Source organism: Carassius auratus, unplaced genomic scaffold (genome assembly GCF_003368295.1).
Source record: "Carassius auratus strain Wakin unplaced genomic scaffold, ASM336829v1 scaf_tig00216542, whole genome shotgun sequence".
In the NCBI taxonomy this organism is placed as follows: domain Eukaryota; kingdom Metazoa; phylum Chordata; class Actinopteri; order Cypriniformes; family Cyprinidae; genus Carassius; species Carassius auratus.
The window spans coordinates 385,175-406,147 of NW_020528622.1; the positions used below are offsets into that span (position 1 = coordinate 385,175).

General features: G+C 36.9%; 1 protein-coding gene across 1 annotated transcript in view; it reads left to right on the top strand.

Annotated features, from left to right (window-relative positions):
• The window catches only part of furinb (furin (paired basic amino acid cleaving enzyme) b), a 92,202-nt gene that overhangs the window by 61,434 nt on the left and 9,795 nt on the right, over positions 1-20,973 (top strand). The window contains exons 7-10 of the mRNA XM_026263381.1: positions 12,801-12,889; positions 14,261-14,433; positions 17,472-17,684; positions 20,604-20,704. Coding sequence (XP_026119166.1) covers positions 12,801-12,889; positions 14,261-14,433; positions 17,472-17,684; positions 20,604-20,704 — 576 coding nt within the window. The remainder of the gene's footprint in view (positions 1-12,800; positions 12,890-14,260; positions 14,434-17,471; positions 17,685-20,603; positions 20,705-20,973) is intronic.

Consider the following 20,973-nt stretch of genomic DNA (forward strand, 5'->3'; position numbering starts at 1 on the left):
GTGAAGACGTATATGATGCGTGGGGACATAAATGATTCTGCCCCACAATCATGTCATCGCTGGAAATGCTATGATGTTTAGAGAAGCAATGAAAATTCGCTAAATGTCATGTATGTTTTGCATCATGATATGATGAATAGATGGTTCATTTTTTACAGCAGATTCAGTGAGGTTAGAAGTAATCTGCGGTGTGTTACGGCTCCACGGGAACCGGAGCAGATCACGGTCACTCTAGTCAATGCTTGTGTTTATACCAGCCAGCCACGGCATGCTTCAAATGCAGCTCTACACACTGCTTGGCTAAAAATAGTCTTTTATGGAGGACAGAACAAAACATTGTCAGAGCCGTCAGGGGTAATGGTAATATAATAAACTGATCATGGTCTGCTTTTAAATGAACATTTATTTATAAAACAAAATATCTTCTTTGGCCATATTAGCCTACTTAATACCATTTACACAGACTTTACTCCTTTCAAACTTGATCTGGAATGTCACCATTTCTGTCACTGCAACTTCTCAATCGGACGAACGCACACACAATTGAAATCGTCTGCCTGATGAAAAAATGTATTTAGACAAATTTAGTTAATATTTGCATCATTTATGATTTAATTTATCCACCCGCATATATTCATAATTATTTTTTTATACCCGACCCGCAGATTATCCACAGTGGATATAACCATGACCAAACTGTTTTGTTCTTTCAGTAGTTAAAAGGTTTCTGTTTATTTTTTCCTCTTCAGTCTTATATTGGACAGTATTAAACTTTATGAGTTACATTAGACTTTTCCATGTTGGAGTTAAAATGTTTCTATTTATTTTGTCCAATGTTAAATTAAACCTAATGTGTTGCATCAAACTTCTCCAATTAGTTATTTTAGTAGTTAAATGTTTTATTATTATTATTATTATCAGACTTCTCAATTTTATCAGATTAAATGTTTATTTTGTCCTCCACAGTTTACTATTGGATAATGTTTAAATAAACCTTGTGGGCTGCATCAGACTGCTCCATTTTGTTTCTATTTATTTTTTGTCTCATATTAAGTATCCTGATTATCCATGTTAAGATTCCTTATTATGCATAAACCCCATTTTAAAGGCATATTAAAATGTTCACCATATAAGGAATAATTTGTGTGATTATTTATAACATTATTACATATGTTATATAAAGCTTGCCTTGAAGCATCAGAATCGGAGACCAGGTGGAAATCAGCTTGGAGACACTTTGTTTGTTTGTCCATCGATATCCAGGTCTCGTTGGCTTTATTGAATCAATAAACAAGACCTTAAAAGTCCTTCTCTTCCTTTCTCTTTCTTCAATTCTAATAACGCCTGTGATGGATGGATTGTGTAAGGTGGCTGTCAGCCAGAGGTCTAAATAACACGGTTAGGCATGAAGCCCCTGCCTCTCTACTCAACCCTCTGCCTCACGTAACCCAGACCTGTCAACCTGCCTTTCCAGCGCTGTCGGGCCTCTGGAATCTCATCAGAGATGCTGAAAATCTGACCCAGCATCCACTGCTCCCTACCAGCCAGGCAACTGAACCTAGAGACTCAACCATGACAGGGACTTCAGGCTAGGAGCAGCGCTTCTGACTTCTGGAATGTGCTTCTGTAGTTTCGCTACCACTTCCATCACCCTCTCATTTCTCATCCCATTATCTGAGATTCTTTCTCTTTATTGCTTGCTGACTCTCTACCTCCTCCGTTTCGCCTTCTCATTCAGGACATGTGGGTTTCCGAAACTCTGCCCGAGGGCTGAGTTTAGCTGGCTGGAAAATGCACTAATCCTTTTTAGAGTGCTTCCTAATCCAAGCCTATTGAAGAGAGGAATAGAGATGCACTGCTCTACGACACATGGCCGGATTCCATCAGCATACTGTACACAGACTCATCACCAGTTTTCTTTTTTTGCTATTTTATGTTTATTTTGATCTTTCATTTCAGTACAATCACAACACAATATACTTCAGTTTACATAATACTCATTACGATCACAAAGTGTTTTAACAAATACAGGTATGAACAATTACTTGCTGTGTTTTAGGTATGATTTGTACTTTGGGTTTGTTCGATTATTTCAAAATATAATTTCTTTTCCTTTTTTACAATTTTTTTATAGTAAAACAAAAAATAAAGACAATAAAAATAAAAAAAAAAAAAAAAAAAAAAAAAAAAAAAAAAAAAAACAACAAGAGCAAAAAATAAAATAAAAATAAAAATAGAAACTATATATATCCAGGGAAAGAACATGTGTCTTAGTTAAACTCAATCCTTAACAACCTCAGATGACTTATTCTATTCTCAAATGACTTATGGAAATGATTATTACATACATACACAAACATATATTATTAACATATACATTATATATTAATCTTGATCTATTTAAGTATAGAAGTAAAATCTGATCTTCTTTCGGATACATATGCAACCCAATTCCTCCACTTTTCCAGAAAAACATCTCTCTTTAAGTTAACAAAAAAGGTAATCTTTTCCATCATATAAATCTCTATGGTCACATCTATCCAGTCATCTAATGTCGGTCTCTCTTGTTGCAACCATTTGCGAGTAATTGCCTTCTTACTGGCTGCTAAGAGGACGCCCATCAGATATTTGTTATCTGCTGCAGTAGTTTCTAAGCTAGCACAACCAAAATACAGTAGTTTGAATTCTAGAAGTATGTCTCTTCTAAAAATATGTTCAAGAGCATCCTGTAATTCTTTCCAATATTCCTGAATATGTAGGCATTCCCAAAATATATGATAATGGTTTGCTTCATTGCATCCACAGTTTCGCCAACATTTTGGAGTGTTATTACTGTATTTGGCTGTTTGTATTGGTGTTATAAAATATCTAATAATATTTTTCCAACAATACTCCTTCCAATTTAGTGACCTAGTTGATTTCCACTGAAATTTCCATACAATTGACCATTCTTCATCAGAAAAAAATATTCCACTTTCTGTCATCCATTTCTTTTTTATATAATTTGTAGAGTGTTTTTTCATATTTATTAAGCTCTTGTATATCTGAGAGACTATCTTATATCTAATACCTGATGTATATGCTTTTTTAAGCAATTCTATTAGTGGATTAAGATTATCTTTAAATTTCCCTTTTATTTTTTTATCATAATAACTTCGAACCTGAAGATATCTGTAAAAATCCTGATTTTCTAATGAGATCTTTTCCTTCAATACTTGAAAGCTTAGAATTACACCTTTCTCAATGATTGTGCAAAAAGAAGTTATTCCCTTATTTGTCCACAACTTGAATCTATTATCCGACTGATTTGGAGTGAAGTCTGAATCATAAGCAATCCATTTAAGAATGGAAGTATATTCCAATAATTTAAATTCTTTTATCACAGATGCCCAAACATTTAAAGTAAGCTTTGTCCATGGGTCTTCTAGCGTATCTATATATTGTCTTAAATTATTATCTGCTAATATTGCTTGTACAGGGATATTCTTTGTAGTATAGTTTTCCATATCCTTCCAAGGAGCATTATAATGTGGGTCACACCAATTCACCACTGTCCTAATTTGCGCTGCTGTATAATAGTCTTTTAATGAGGGAAGAGCCCACCCTCCTTTATCCTTTGGGAGCTGCAATGTTTTAAAGCGTACTCTGGGCTTTTTCCCTTGCCAAATAAAACGTGAAAGCAATTTATCCCACTCTATGAATTGTTTTCCGGATATTTCTACAGGTAGGCATTGGAATAGGTAAAGATATTTTGGTAATACATTCATTTTAATTGCTTCAATCCTTGAGCTAAAACTAAAAAAGGGAATTAGATTCCATCTGGCTAAATCTTCTCTGATTTTTACAGTTAATGGATCAAAATTCTTTCTTTGTAATTTTTCTATATTTTTCGTCAAATGGATACCTAAATATTTAAATGACTTTGTATGCCATTTTAACAAATATGTATTTTTTATATTTACAGGGGGATTATAATTATATGAAATTATTTCCGTTTTATCAATATTTAATTTATATCCAGAAAGAGGGCCAGAACTCTGAAATTGTTTCATTAGTTGAGGCAAAGATTTGGTTGGATCTCCAAGATAAATCAGTATATCATCTGCATAGCAGGCTATTTTGTGTTCCACTCCTTTTATACTGATACCTTGAATTGTTTTATCCTGTCTGATGCTTTGTACTAAGGGTTCTAAATATAGTGCAAATAGTTGAGGTGACCATGGACATCCTTGTCTAGTGCCCCTTTCCAATGTAAATGATTTTGATAAATAACCATTAATCTTTATTTTTGCAGTTGGTGTATCATAGAGTGCCTGTATGCTTCTAATTATATCCTTGTGAAAGCCAAATTTATGTAGAACCTTATAGAGATAAATCCAATTGACTGAATCAAAGGCTTTTTCAGCATCTAGACTTAAAATCATTGATTTTAATTTATTTTTCTTGATATAATTCATAACTTGCAGTGTACGCCTAATATTATCCTGTGTCTGCCTCTGACGGATAAAACCTGATTGATCTTGATTTATTAGGTTAGGCAAGAAATCCTCCATCCTTCTGGACATAATTGATGTGAAAAGTCTATAATCGACATTCAATATTGATAAAGGTCTATACGATCCACATTCTAGCTTATCTTTGCCTTCTTTTGGAATAATAGATATAACTGCATCCTTCCAGGATGGAGGAGCTATTGCATTCTTTAAAACCCAATTAAAAGTGCGGACCAGAATAGGTATTAATTCCTTTTGGAACACTTTATACCACTCTCCAGTAAATCCGTCCGGTCCTGGAGATTTATTAGATTTTAATTTAGTAATAGCCTCTTTTACTTCATTTGCTGTTATTTCTGCTATCAGTGTTTTATTTTGCTCATCAGTAATGGTAGGTAACTCCAATGTATCTAAAAAACAATCAATCTCCTGGTTCCTATCTTCTGGCATTTTAGAATATAATTTTTTATAATACCTTTCAAAAGTATCATGAATATTTTCTTGTTTGGTTTGTATTGTATTGGTAATAGGATCCTTGACTTTGTATATAGTTTGATCTGCTTGTTGTTTTTTTAATTTCCATGCCAATATTTTCATAAATTTAGATCCATTTTCGTAATATTTTTGCTTAGAAAACATAATTTTTTTCTCTATTTCTTGAGTATACAGCATATTAATTTCGTTTCTTGTTTTCTTTATTTGTTCTAGTATTTTTGGGGTTTGCTTGTCCTTATGTTCTTTTTCTAATAAATTTAATAGATGCTGTAATTTTTTTAACTCCTGTTGTCTAGTTTTCTTTTTAAGTGAGGCTAGTGCTATAATTTTACCTCTTAATACTGCCTTTGCAGCATCCCACAGTATGGGGGGTGTGACCTCTTCATTATCATTAGTTTCTAAATAAGAATGAATCTCATTTTTAATACATATTTTAAAAGAAGGATCATTAAGAAGATTCGAATTAAGTTTCCACAAAGTATCCTTAGATTTATTATCTAGTTTTACTGTTAGGTAGATTGGGGCATGATCACTAATATCTATCGTTCCAATATCACAGCTTGTCACCCTGGTCCTATCTCTATTAAACATGAGGTAATAGTCTATCCTGGTGTAGACATTATGTGGAGGAGAAAAATGTGTATAATCCTTAGTATTCGGGTATAGATCTCTCCATACATCAATTATGCCAATATCATTCATCAATGTGTTAATTTTCCGATGGATGGATTTAGAAAAAATAACTTTTTTGTTTGAAGAGTCAAGCTCAGGCTGTAAATGTATATTCAAATCACCTCCACAGATCAATATTCCTTGTGTTTCAGAGGATATAATCTGAAAAATCTTTTGAAAAAAGGTGACATTACTACCTGGTGGGGCATAAATGTTAAATAAAGTAATATATGTTCCATTCATCACTCCATGAACAAAGATAAATCGACCCTCTTTATCAGCATACTCATATTTCTTTTCAAAAATAATCTTGTTGGATATCAAAATAATAACTCCTCTTCTATGCCCTGTATGATATGAAGAATAATAGATCTGGGTAAATCCCATTCTTTTCAACTTTTCATGCTCAGTGTTACTCAGATGCGTCTCTTGTAGATATACAATATGAGCATTTTCTTTTTTCATTTTGCTTAAGATTTTTTTCCTTTTAATTGGGTTAAGCAAACCATTCACATTGAAAGAAATTACTTTTACTTCGTTATTTGCCATGTCTGTTCAATATAACATTGCAATCTAAAGGATGATAGAGGGCAAGGCACAATCCCTGGAGAAACAATAAACAACAAACATAACGTGCTTCCAAGATAGGGGTCAGGAACATATGACCCTGTAACAAGTTAGTAGTGGCGTCTGGCATGGAGGGAAAACCTTCTCTTCCATAGTGGTGATAAGGGCCCTCCTGTTCATCGTCTTTACATGAGATATAAAAGAACATAACTCACGTGTCCGACGTTACGACGTAGATATGTGCTGTCATTCAGTAATACGAAAAGAGAAATTAAATTAAGATCTATCTAACGAATCAAGGTCCAAAAACAGACTTTTTCCTCTCTTTTTTTTTTAAATCGTCAGCTTCGCATTATCTTCTATATGCCTGTAGACGTTCTCTGATGTCTGTCGATCTCGGTGCCTTTCTTCCTCTTGTTTTTCGTTGTGAAACCGTCTCCCAAGAAGTGCGCTCTAGTTGCTCAGCGAGTGATTCAGTCAGCGATGTTTTCTCCACGTTGAACCCTCTTTTCTTCAGATCCATATACGCTTCGTCAGCTGTGTTGTAGATGTGGGTTCCATCCTCATAGAACACACGTAGCCTGGCCGGATAAGGGGTCTGGAATCGAATCTTCTTTTCTTTTAGCGCTTTTTTTACCTCCGTGTATTCCTTTCTTTTTTGCAGAACCGCAGGGGGATAATCATGATCGAAGTAGATTTTTTGTTGACCCACAAATATATCCTTTTTCATCCATGCTTTCCGGATCACTTCTTCTTTCATTTTGTACCTGAGGAATTTCACTACAATCGACCTGGGTCTCGCGTTCACTCCAGGCTTGGGTGCAAGTGCTCGGTGTGCTCTCTCCACATGCAGTTCTGCCGCCGGAGGAAAATCCAACGTGTCTCGCAGAAGTTGTTCAATGTAGTCAGTCATGGGATTTTTCTCTGCGCCTTCTGGCACGTTGTATATCCTTATATTATCTCTTCTCGATCTACCTTCTTGGTCGATCTGTTTGCTTTCCAAATGCGATTGCATTTTTATCATTTTTTGCATTATCTCTTCCACGTTTTGCATTCGTGTTTCAGCTTCTTCAATGCGATCCTCTGCGTGACTAATTCTTTGGTTTGTCTTGTTTAATTCAGTCTTAATTTCATCCAGCTGACGATTATTCTCTTTGCGAAAGCTTTGAATCTCCTCCAAAATTCGGTCCAGATTAGTTTGCATGTTATCTGAGGGAGCTTGCTGACAGTTAGCATCTTGCTTTTGAGCTAACGTTAACGTATGTGTTGCGTCGGCTACTTCTTGCTGTCTACCTTCAGTTTCTGGCACCTCCGTGTTCATTTTCCTACTCTTCTCTCTCGTTTCCATCGTTGTCCCACTATTATAGACTGTTTTAAAAAAAAGCTTTCGTTTTTCTCAAGATTTAGTGGACTTTTTAATTAGATCGTCGGAGGAGACGATGAATTACGCTGCCATTCACTCGGTCGCCGGAACCGGAACTCATCACCAGTTTTCAAGGGCACCCTATGCCTCTGAGCGGGGGGATTGTAAATGCATGAATCAGGAAATTGAAAGGAACATAAAACAAGCTGATAGAGGGCTAAAAAACAAGGAGACGGAAATAATTAGAGCATGTCTCTTGTCCTGCTTTAGAGTGTAGTGGTTTTGTTGTTGGCAGGAATGGAAAAAGAAACTCCACTTCCATTCAGGTTCATTTTCACTCTCTTCTCTGCCTCTCCCTGGTGGGCCCCAGGCAGATCGTTGCGGTCTCCGCAGGGAAGGTTGAGATTGGTGGTAATTTTGCACCTAAATAGTTGTCGGGACAGGGAGGGGAGAAGATAAGAAAGTGATCCGGTCTACCATGTTGTTTTTCCTTCTAAGATGTAAGCAGCTGCATCCACAAACAATTTCTGGCTCACTTTGTGCTTTAAAAAAAAACTGTCATAATTTACTCTCTCTTAAATCAGTCCAAATGAGTTCATTCTGCGGAACACAAAAGATATTTCAAATAATATTTCAAATTCTTTTGTCCATATAATGAACAACAGTGGGGTTCAAAACAACTCTGGACCCCACTGACTTTCATTTTATAGAAAAACAAACCAGTCATACAGATTTGGAACAACATGAGGTTCAGTTTTTAAGTGAACTATCCCTTCAGGAAACTGTCGAAAAGAGGTGAACCAGCAGATAGAGGCTTACAGCAGATATTCTCCAGCTCTTTTAACATCGCTCCCTTGAGTTAAAGTACTCCACAGATTTCCCACCGGGTTGTCACTTCATAATGTCCGACAAAGTATGAAAATGTTCATTTTAATTAGCTTTTTCCAATGAATCTTTCTCGACGAACCCTCTTATATAAATGTGAATAGGCGTCTTAATGATTATAGTCTAGTTGTTGCATCAGTTTGATGTTGATTTGTAGCCAATCAATTAACACGTTGCCACCGCCATCTTTTTACAGGTTTATGGTCGAACCATCATTTATCTAAAGGCACACAAGGACGCTTGTTATTGCATCACGTGTTCGCATTCTTTTCCCCACCCGCACATCATTTGAGCTCATCAGCGTTATTGTGACTCATGGCACTTTAAAAAATACTGAGACCACAGTTATCTGAATCAGTGTTTTTGCACCTCGCTGAGCTGTGAAAGGTAAATTAGCTGAACAGCATCTCTGTAGAAAAAGCTTTCTCTGCAGTAGGGAACTCTAATCATCCGGAATAAGGTTTCGGGTTTATAAAGCCGTAGATTGGATCTGGTCACGAGGTGCCGAATGAGTAAAATCTGATTGTGAAAACATTACGTAGACTCGGCTATGAAACAAAGCCCAGGATTGAGTCACAATCCATTACTGTTGTGAATAAATGAATGCCAGTGCCCGAGGTTTGCATTCCCCACATCTTTTAACCTGTTAAATGTCACCCTGTCCCGTATTCGGGACGCCTACGTTGACTATACTATATTACAATCAAATCTAATCTAATCTTGACAAACTATATATCGTTGGAAAGGTCTAAGACTCCCAAATATATATTTTACCAATATTTTTTGTTAAAAATTATGTAGGAAAAGTAATAGATGAATTTATGACAAGAGTGCACCCTCAGAAATCTACATTACAAAAGGAGCTTTGACCTTTGTTTAAAAAAAAGACTTCCTCGTTGCCTTTTTCTCTATCACATTTTAGAAATCATCAGAAGTTATATATCACTTGAAAACATAAAATCTCAAAATTCATCCTTCAAAACCCATTTTAAAATCAGACATTGCATTACCATGTAAATGGCACATCAAAATCATGTTACAAAATGTTTTCATTCATGAATTATAAAAATGTATGTTTGTATCATGCACATTCATGTCTATCTTCAAAAAGGTGAGTGACAGTAAACAGGTTAAAGAACAAACACTAACTTTTTACAAATTGACAGGCTCCACATGTGCTGCCCACAAACAGGAATAAATGATAGGTTGATTGTTTTTATGCTTGAATAGCTGCCAGCGAAGCGACCTTGGTGTTTTTCCTGATTTTAGAAGAATGGACTTTTTCCTTTTTTGCAAGGAGGACTGTTTGTGTTTGGATTGGTTGTGTTACGGTCCTGTGACTTCTTTTGAAACTCATTGTGTAAAATAACTGACCTTACCCTTGACTGTGCCACGGCTCCATAATGATACCCATTGAGCCCTTGAGTTTTGACTCCATGTGGGTGTCTTTGAAAGTTGTAGATGGGAGTATGCAAATCAAAGCAATATCACAGCATCAAACATTTAACATGGTGAATTTCAAAGAAGAGTTTGTACATTACACAACCTCGAGATTATACAGCCATTCACTTTAAATCACGTCCAGTCAATCTTAAGGAGGTCCTGAGCAATTTGAATAAAATGTTGACAAAGGTTGAGTTTAACCTGCACACATTTACCGTAATTTGGCAAATTTCAGTACTGTGGAGCCCTTAAAGGAACAAAGTGATGGAAAAAAATTATGAAGTGGGAGGAAAAATGTTCAGTGCAATTGTGGTGTTTTGCCAAATGTTGTGTTCCGTCAAGTTTTGAGTTTGTCTGAAAAACTTTGCATTGTCTTGCAAAACCTTTTCTTGGGGGAATGCAAAACATTTGTGAGAGAACGCGAAAGTATTTAAAAAAAAAAGTTTCCTTCCATCTAAATTTATTTTCATCTTGATGTCCCTTAAGGGGCTCTATTTAATAAAAATCCACAATTTTGTGTGGCTAAAACATTTCCCCAGGCAGATTTCACATCGGGTTCAGATGGTCATGCGAATTCGCAAGAAAGCTGCTTGGTTTAAAAAATAACTTCTGTAGCAATTCATACATTGCTGCTATTTACAATAGACAAGGGGCTTTTTTCAAATGAAACTGTGTTGAAATTAGGCTAGTGTGAGTAACATAAACAGTTAAAACAGCACATAACATATTGAACTGTCTAGTTTACTTTGCTACCACCTGACTAGTTGGCCATTCTGAGCCATCTTTGTATATAAGGTGTGCATAAAATATCATTTTTACTGTAGGCTATTCCCTTATGCAATACATTACAGCTGCAAACAACCTCCAGAACGAGCTGATATAAAAACTGTATTGTTTATTCATGAGGTGTTCCCAGCTATCAACCATTCGTCATGATAACTGTCACCTTGCCTAAGACAAAATGCAAAAAATGACGCTTTATTGCAAACGAAGTCTTTACAACCTCAGCACGAAAATAATTTGTTGTGATTCAGGGCTATTGCCCTTCATATGAGCATGCGCAAAGGTGTCATTAGACTGGCAGAATGATGTTAATTGTGAGGAAAGGAAAGAATCGAACTGCCTGCTAGGCAGGTTAACTAGCTACCGTGCTTGTTAGCATAAAATAGTTTTGGTCTCATTCACTGCTTGAGAGAGATAGATCCTGATGGATAAATCTGAATAAGACACGTTTTCTCCTCTATGTGATGAAGGACGTTATCCTGAAAGTATGTCCTGTAGTTTCACATGTCCTGGAAAATAAATTCAGTCCTAATTACGGTACGGTTTGAATTACTAGCACACAGCAGGTTTTGTGGAAAGCTGAGAGTGTTTTCACCTTGTGTATTTGCTCAGTAGCCAGAAACAGATCTTAACGACCTGCATAATGACCTGTCGAGAGCCCCTGCTTTCAACATCCGTGGACACCTCCCTCCTCAGCAATTATTGATTAGATGAAATACAATACATCTAGAGCCTTAATCAGAAGCTATTGTTGCCCACGTTTAACAAGATCACCCATGTTTGAACCGCTCCCTGTGTTCCGATTTTACTGATTTTATTTGAAAACTCTGATTTGAACATGCAGATGTTTGAAAGATTGGTTAATAAGTTATTTATCCACTTAATTTGTTTGCATCATTACTCAAAATCTTTCTAGAATTTTTTTCTTATAAATACAAATTATTTTACCTCTACTAATTAAAGTGATAAAATATCATTATGTGGTTTGTTGATTTCACATTTTTATTCTTTTTTTTAATTTAGTGTATTTTACTTTTGTAATATATCATGTATATTGTACAGTGCGTTAGGGATGTTACACTGGCACATGACTAACACAGCCACTGATTCATTTAGGAATTAACCAAGTGACTAACTTTGAATCATTCACTCAACCGATTCATTTCGATTCACATCACTACTGTGTGTTGCTTGTAGATGCTCAGCAATTGATTCTACCGTGCCATTTTTTTAACTACTTTTTGTTGATGGAGCAAAAATAGCAAATAACTGGCAATGTTATGTCAGAAATGTACTTTACTCAATATTAAATTTTTTACACTTCTTGAGGATTTCTAATTTGGATCATGGTTGGTGAATTAATTGCAACTACAAAATAACTGTTGGAATGCTGTCCTGATACTGCAGGGGTGTGGATTAGCTATTACCGTTCCTCTCAGTGTGCTAGACTCGGTTAATTTAGTGTTCTGAGCACGAGTGCGTAGAGACCAAGAGCATGAAGCATATTCATTAAGTGTTTTTTTTCCCGTTGTATGTCATGTTCATGTGTGCCTTATAATCTTAATGTGTATGTTTTTGTGTAAAACGGCAGATGTAATGAAGGCTCTGGTGAAGCGGGGCGTCCGCCTCAACACATCTGCAGTCTCATGGGCTCTCCAGACCCTTTTCTCTGGTCCCTATCGTCCCGTTCTCTGCTTTGTCTCAGGGAAACAATGAGCTCCAATAGAGCACAGATGAATGGAGTGAATAGCTCTAGCAGTGCACACGCAAAACCCAGAGCCAGCTGCGATTTCTTTAGACAGTGAAGTTCATCTCCAACATCCCACAGAGATTTGTGCAGTTCTGTAGGAACCATCAGTGACAACCGTTTATTTATTTATCCTTGTCGCCTGCAAGGACTAAGTAGAATTTAGTTAAATGATAAAGATAATGCATCTGTATTTGGGTGTGTCAAGAGCTCTGTTGTGATGACAGCACCCAGAGAATTTGTGTGTAAAACGTGGACTGAATTTGAAGCGGGATGGACTGAATGTGAACTGGATGTAAATTAGACGACGCCACACTGTTCACTAGTGCAAACTCTGTCTTTGTCTCTCTAGACACGGGACACGTTGTGCCGGGGAGGTGGCGGCAGCAGCAAACAATGGCGTCTGTGGAGTGGGCGTGGCCTACAATGCCAAAATCGGAGGTGAGTGCAGAATCCGATTGATAGAAATTAGCATATGGTAATAGGATCAATCAAATAGGTCGCGCATTAAAACTATCCAAGCATTCTCTCATTTCCTGCCCTTTGTGCATTTAATGGCTGATGTCGTCATGCTGCTTTGGACTAATCTCAAATGCTTTATCTTTCAATTATAAAACACATCCATTAAGGTGAATATCTTGGCTATTCCGGTCGCATTGAGTGCTTTCAGGGCCAGACATCGCTGCAGGCATACACAAATTCCCCATCTCTTATTTTAATAGTCTTTGTAGGAAAATATTTCTCCATCTAGATGAGGGTGATTAAGGCAGAGGGCATTGCCTGAGTCTGCATGTGATTTCTGTGTTTGTGTGTGTGTGTCTTTGTAATAAGAGGATAAATCTGCCGTGTGTGTGTGTATGTGTAAAGAGCTTTACAGATGTTGCTGATCTAATTGGCCGCTGGGTCATGTGTGTGTGGGGGTGCGTGAAGTGTCTGAATCCTGTTGCTAAGATTATTATTAATCAAACAAACGGTCACGGAATCATTCTTATTAATTAGATTCTTTCTCCCAATATTACACCATGTTCTAGCCAGACGCGACATAACACCGCGACAAGCAATTCATCTCAGACCAAAGAAGTCAGATTTTTGAAGTAAAATTTGCACATAGCATTGTGACAAAAAAAAAAACTAAACTAAACTTAAACTTTAATCAAAAGGAAATATTTTCCAGATTTAATTTTAACATATTTGACCATATAAAAACTATAATTATAAAAATATATAATTATAATAATTATATTTAAGTTTATATATTTATATTTCTCATGTCATTATTATTTATTTATTTTTGTATGTATGAATGCCATATTTTATTTTATTTATTTTAAATTGTAAATTGATCATATTTAAGGTCCTTGCCATCAAGTCCTTGTACAGTCACCCTTACTTCATTTAGTATGTACAGAACCACTGAATATGCAGATTAGTCTCCGCTTCCTCTCAATCACATCAGCTCAGACTACAGGTCATCAACAAGTTACGCAAACAATGTTCCTGTGATATGTAAATGATTTGAATATTTGACAGGGTTGTCAGCAATAGTGTTGACTGATGAATTGGCACAATTTCTCTTTAAGCATAATAAAAACACTCATTGGTCTAAATCCTTCTCCATGTACTTTTATAGTCAGCTTTATAGCAGCATTTTCACCTTCAGTCCCAATAGAAAACTTTGTTGTGGAAAGTGGAAACTCTCTCTTCCAAATGTCCATCACATTTACAGACAGTACATTTCCACAAAAGCCATTTTTCCTGTCTCTCTGGTATCTTCATCAGTGCGCTTTCTGTGTGCTTCTGTTCTGCACGCAGGTGTGCGGATGTTGGACGGAGAGGTAACAGATGTTGTGGAGGCTCAGTCTTTGAGCTTGAACTCCCAGCACATCCACATTTACAGCGCCAGCTGGGGCCCAGAGGATGATGGGAAGACTGTGGATGGCCCTGCCAAACTGGCCAAAGAAGCTTTCCTGCAGGGCGTTACTGAGGTCAGTATAGACAGGAAGAGATTTCACCGCTGGAGGTCACCAGGTCGCTAGTAGGCGTTTCTGACGCTGGACGTTCTAGCATTATTGGTGGCTTGCGTAACTGACCATAGCTTCTGAAAATATGATTACAATTGAGATGTATTTTCAGTAACATTAAAATTTTCATTTTATTTCTGTTTCCTTGCTATTAAAATGTGTTCTTATATCAAATGCAGGAGTGCATAATACATCACAAATGCTTACAATTTCTGAAATCCATTTATTTTTTATATCTATGCAAATGTGCAGAAACAAGTAATTTTGAGCATCTCATAGGAGACTCGTAGCATTCATGCTCATTCGCATTTATCAAAAATCCAAAAGACGTGCCTAGAAATCACTCATGCCACTGTTTCCTCAAGTCAGTGTCAGCATGAAGGCTCACATCAGGTCATGCGAGCAGTTTTTAGTTCAGCTAAATGTGTCACAGCTGCCATCGACTCCCATCAGCACCTCTGCTGGAGGAACCAGGCTGGACAGGGTGAGCTGTAGAAGATGTCATCCCCTGCATTTACAGACAGAGAATTGAGAGAGATTACAGGATTACAGAGAATACTATCTTCAGGGAGATTACTGTGATCTTAGAAGAAGATGAGCATTTGTTTTCTGTTTTCGTTTTTGATATGTTAATTCTTTCTTTTGTGGCACACATAACCTCATCCCTTGTGAGCGAATACCTTGATAGAGTTTCAGCATACACATTGCACTGTGAATATGAAAATCAGTTTGTTTTCATCCGTGACTCAAAAATGAGGCTGTCTTGTTCCTTTAACCCTTTCTTTTAACAGTGTCTTCCTTTTATGGTGTTTTCAAAGGCAAATATGACAATTAATTTTTAAATATATAACATAAATAGTAAGCAAAATTAATTGTCATATTTGCCTTTGAAAACAACATAAAAGGAAGACACTGTTAAAAGAAAGGGTTAAAGGAAAATTATTTATTTGCTATATATATATATATATATATAGCAAATAAATAATTTGAATATCTTAATATGTTTTCAGATGTCATTTATTCCTGTGATGGCAAAGCTGAATTTTCAGCATCATTACTCCAGTGTCACATGATCCTTCGGAAATCCTTAAATATCCTTCAAATAGAAATCTTATACATTATAGATACAGAGCTGGACCGATTTATCGTGTTATTGTATTCTATATATAGTACCAGTCAAATGTTTGGACACACAAATGGGAAAGTGTCCGACAATCTGTCTTTTTTTACTCCATAATATCGGTATCAGTATTGGCCCCCAAAAAACTTATTTATAAAACTTATTTATGTCTTAACTGTTAGTTTTTATCCATTCAGTGTGTCTTTGCCAAATAAAAGTATTAATTTCTTAAAAATAAAAAAAATCCTGCAACCCCAAATGTTCGAGCGGTTATGGATATAAAAAAACACTTTACCTATGTGGTAAATCATCAGGCACCATTTGTGCTACAGAAATTAGTGATGCCTCAAATTACGATTTTTGCCTAAAGTCTAGGCTTTTTCACACACATCTTGTTTGTTCATGTCAGTATTCTTTTTATTACACTTTCTTTTATAAACATTGTGCTATCAAGTATTTTAAACTATTTTCTCACAACTTTTTTTCTCCTCAGACAGTGTCACAGCAACTTTGACATTTAGTTGAAAATTCCATCCTGTCTTCTTCCCAATGAGCATGTTAAGACATTCTAACAGCCATTTAGGAAGCTTGCCTTATCTTCAGAATAACTTAGTAAAATCCCCATAATGGAATTAAAACCACCTGCTTTCGCACAGAAACTATAAGATTTGACAGCGAGAAAAGAGCATAATGTTTGAAAGGCAAAGAATCTGACCTTTTTAGGACGGCTGCCCGCCGCGAGTGCTGCTTTTGTTTCATCAACATGTCCTTGGTAATCGCAGACATGCTTTTGTCAGAGCGTTGCAAAAGATTTTATCTTTTGTCTTGTCTGTGTGAATAATGGCACTTTGATACAGCCGCGCAGACTGAGTTTGACTGCTGTTTATTTTGGTGGGATTTAAAACCGATTTCTCCCTCTAGTGATTTACTCAAATTACACATCCCATAAACATCTGCCTCAGCAGTGCAACTCGCATACTTCATCCCTTTAGGATTTTATCCCCAATTTGATAATTCCTAGAATTGTACCTTTAAATATTTTTGAACCAGATTGCGGTGTCTCAGACAAACAAACAAACTGTTTATGGCCGCAATAATCCTGAGTCAGTCAGCTGTGAATATTACCCATATGGACAGCAGAAGATAGAACAGGAACTTTAATCAAATTCTGCCGACTTGCTTGACTGCAGCGTGAGAGGAGACTAATATATGGGAAAAGAAAAGTGGCGCTTTGTCAGCTGTCCAGCCAGTATTACTAAAGCATTAAATACAGCAGATTCCAGAGGTCACAGTATTGGTTTTAAATTAATCATGACAGCCATAATTGGCTCGTTCAATTGGATTTTTGTGGGCTGTTGTAATAGAGATGAGGCCTGTGCACACAGACATTAATGGACACTACACAGATGTTTGATTCATAAATTCATTTGTCTCACATAGCCAGGCGTTTGATTTGCATAAAGACTATCAGAAGCTTATTCTGGCCAAGTTAAGTTTTGATGCCAGAGACCTCACAAATCCCATGATTAGTTATACCTCAGAACGTTTGTATGAGCCTAGCAACTTAAATAACAGTTTGTTTCCAGAAGGGATAAAGTCTCAAAAGGCCAGCCAATCAGATTAGAACTGGTGATTTTTAATTAGCGCTTGCCAGTTATGTAAACAGACAGGTGGATGAGAATATAAATAGTTTTAGACTGGTATCTGTCTTTGTTGACAATATCATTCAAATATTTGGTCCCAATTTTTTTTATTATATATTCGTTGGTGAAATAAAGACTTCTTTCAAAAACATTAAAAATGTCCAAACCCCAATCCTGTGAATGGTAGTGAGAGGTACTTTGGAAGGAGTGATTGATCAGGTTTTATGCATCTGTTCTAGGGTCGAGGTGGCCTGGGCTCTATCTTCGTGTGGGCATCGGGTAACGGAGGACGAGAGCGGGACAGCTGCAACTGTGACGGATACACTAACAGTATCTACACGCTGTCCATCAGCAGCACCACACAGTATGGCAATGTGCCGTGGTACAGCGAGGCCTGTTCCTCCACCCTCGCCACCACCTATAGCAGCGGAAACCTCAACGAGAAACAGATTGTAAGTTCAAATGTGCAAACAGACCTCCATACATATTTAGCATAGTCACATATGTTGAAGTATTTTCATAAAGGAACACACTGCATCTTTACACATAAAGTGTATTTTTATTTTTGTTAACAAAATATCCTTGGATTCATTTTTTATATTTTTAAATAATATAAGATTTATAATAAAACATTTATAAATGCTACTTTTTAAATATTTTTTTTTTGTGCATGTGTGAAGCATAAACTTTGCAAAAAGTTTTATTTTAATATAATATATTCATATTTATATATAATGTATTAAATGAAAATTTAATATGTTTTTGAAGCCTAACTTGAAAGAAATTGATCGTTTTATTCTGTAAGAAACTTTCACTTCATTAAAGAATCTTAAAAACTATCACAGAAGGATCACATGAAGACCGGAGTTATAGCTGCTCAAATTCAGTTTTGCCCTTGATACATTGTTTATATCTTTAGTTATACAACTGTATGTATATATATATATATATATATATATATATATATATATATATATATATATATATATATATATATATACAATATGTTCTCAAAAGTTAATTCCTTTTGCAGTGAAAGTAAAAAAAAGTGAAGTTTTCATTTATCTATGCAAAAGCTTACAAAAGCCCTCAGATATATTTATTATCAGAAACACATACACACAGTTTGCCACAACCGTGTCTCATTAAAGGCTCCAGAAATAGAATGAATTCAGGTTTCAGCGCTGCAACATTTACACATTAACAGCACACTGACGGATCATCATGCCCTCACACAAACGCTGGCATTCTCAGTTGTAAGCAGAACTGTAAGCGTCCCGAGTGTGCCAAATTTTCTGCTTGGTTTAAATGGCCACGTCATGACTGTACACAGGAAAAGTGAGTGATGGAGTGCCGCCCCGTTCAGCGTGCTGTGAAGATGAAGTGTCAGGCTTTGAAATGATTTCCACATCTGCCGCTGTGATTTCCTGTGGGCTATAAGAAAAAGAGCTCTCTGAACGTCATGCCCTAAGGAGGCAAAAAAAATCACTTCAGAGCAGTGTCTGAAAACTTCCCAATCACAGGTGCTCCTGCTGCATGCCATACACATCTGCTTCTCTGCCCCGACATTTCCTATGAGAGTGGAAATGAGAAAAAGGTGTTTGAAAAAGCAAAGAGAGAAGGAGCATAGAAATTCGACCTAGTGAAAGACAGCAAAAGACATAGAGGCAGCAATTTTGGAATACCAAACATGCTGCACTGCCGATTCTTTGGATCTTATTTGAAAGTTTTCCCCTCGTTTTCAGTTCCATACCTTCATTTTATCTGCATAAGCTGTATTTGAGCATGCCTGAGCAGGCTTTTTAATTAGGGCAAGCTAATTAGGCCAAAAGACGCCTATAAAAAGGAAATGCCCTTCACAAGTTCTAAAAGTCATTACTTTGGATCATCTTGCTGAGAATCTGGGCTATTAGTTTGAACTGTGGCTGCGTTTCTAACAGAATTCAGAAGTCATTTTAGAAAAATCTGTCATTTACACACACACTCATGTCATGTTAAAGAATGTCCTAGTCACTCTTTTCTGGATAATTAAAGTGAATGAGGACTGGGGCTGTGAAGCGACATAAAAGCCGTCTTTACAGCTTATGAAATATTTAAGTCTACTGAAGTCATATGATAGAAGTCGTGTAAGTCATATTCACTAAAACTGTTGACATCTGCCTCAGATCTCCTTGACGTTTTAATGATTCATTAACATTTTGTTCACAGGAATTGGAATGACACAGTTCAGTCATTGATTCAACGATCTCATTCAGCGATTTGTGATTCATGAGCATTTTGCTCACTAAAATTGGAATGATTAAGTTTGGTCATTGATTCAAAGATCTGATTCATGATTCATGAATGATTTGTCAACTGGAATTGGAATAATCCACTTCAGACTATGATTCAAAGACATAAATCATTGATTAATGATTCATGAATGATTTGTTTATTGGAATTGGAATGATCCAGTTGAGTCATTGATTCAAAGAAATAGAATGAGTTATGTTTTTGATATTATATATTATCATCACAATTCCTTATTTTATATAGCTAGCAGAATATTTTGCTAGCTGGATTTTCTAACTGATAACTCTTTTTGACCAGTTGAATTCGGTTCGCTCAAATTCACACTCACACTGAGGGGAAAATATGATTTTTTTTGTGGGTAGTTATGCGAACTGTGAATAGCTGATTCGCTCATTCCTGTGAAAGTGGTTTCAGACTCTCCAGGCAAATCTATCTCTACCAGCTCATTGAAGCTCATCTGAGGTGTTTCAGGTGGCTTTAGGGTGTTACTTTGCTTGATGTCAAGTCTGTCCCAGTATGTACGAGTGCGATAGCTCCCCATCTCCCTCTTCTGAGACCTCCAGTTCCATTAAGATGACAAAGGCAATAAACCGATTCAATTTAAAAATGGACGCCAACTTGCCGATAGCGGTGGGGTGGGATTTTGAGTATGTATTTGTCTGTATGTGTTTATATCAGACTGAAGGGACAGAGACAAATAAAAGACAAGAGAAAGAGTGTGTGTGGGTGTCTGGCAGCTGCTCACCTATGTATGCTCTGATGGTTCTGTAGCCTCGGGCTGGTCGTACTCTCATCCTGACCGTTGTCAATCACACAGGCATGTCGCCGTGTCTCTTATGGTGTGATTGAAACCCCAATTCCTCATGTGTGGGGTGCCAGCTTATTAAGTCTCCCAAGCTGTCACACATCTCATCACAGAAGCGGCAGTGAATTTGGTTTTTCCTTCCCTCTCGGACTTTGACATGCACCTCTGGCTGACGGACGCCCTCACATCTTATATATAGTTGCAAGCAATGTCCTTCCGATGGCTGACCACTAACACACCTGATCTTTCCATATATTTGTTTTCATCTGTGCAGGTGACGACGGACCTGAGGAAGAAGTGCACAGACTCACACACGGGCACGTCCGCCTCGGCTCCCCTGGCCGCGGGAATCATCGCTCTCGCTCTGGAGGCCAAGTGAGTAATGACAACAATGACACCTGTCTCTACGGACAGACATACGCACACACGCTCTACACACTCCTGTCCATCATTCCCCTTCATCGGTTAGACTTCGCTACCCCTCGTGCATCATCTTCAGCCCTCCGACACACTCTGACATCACCTTGACATTGCTCATCTAAAAAAATGAAGGAGGGATGGAGAGAGATGGGTGATGACTGCCAGTCAACACTCATTGCTCGGGGGCCGATTGACCCCAAGGCCCTTATACAACATCAAGTCAT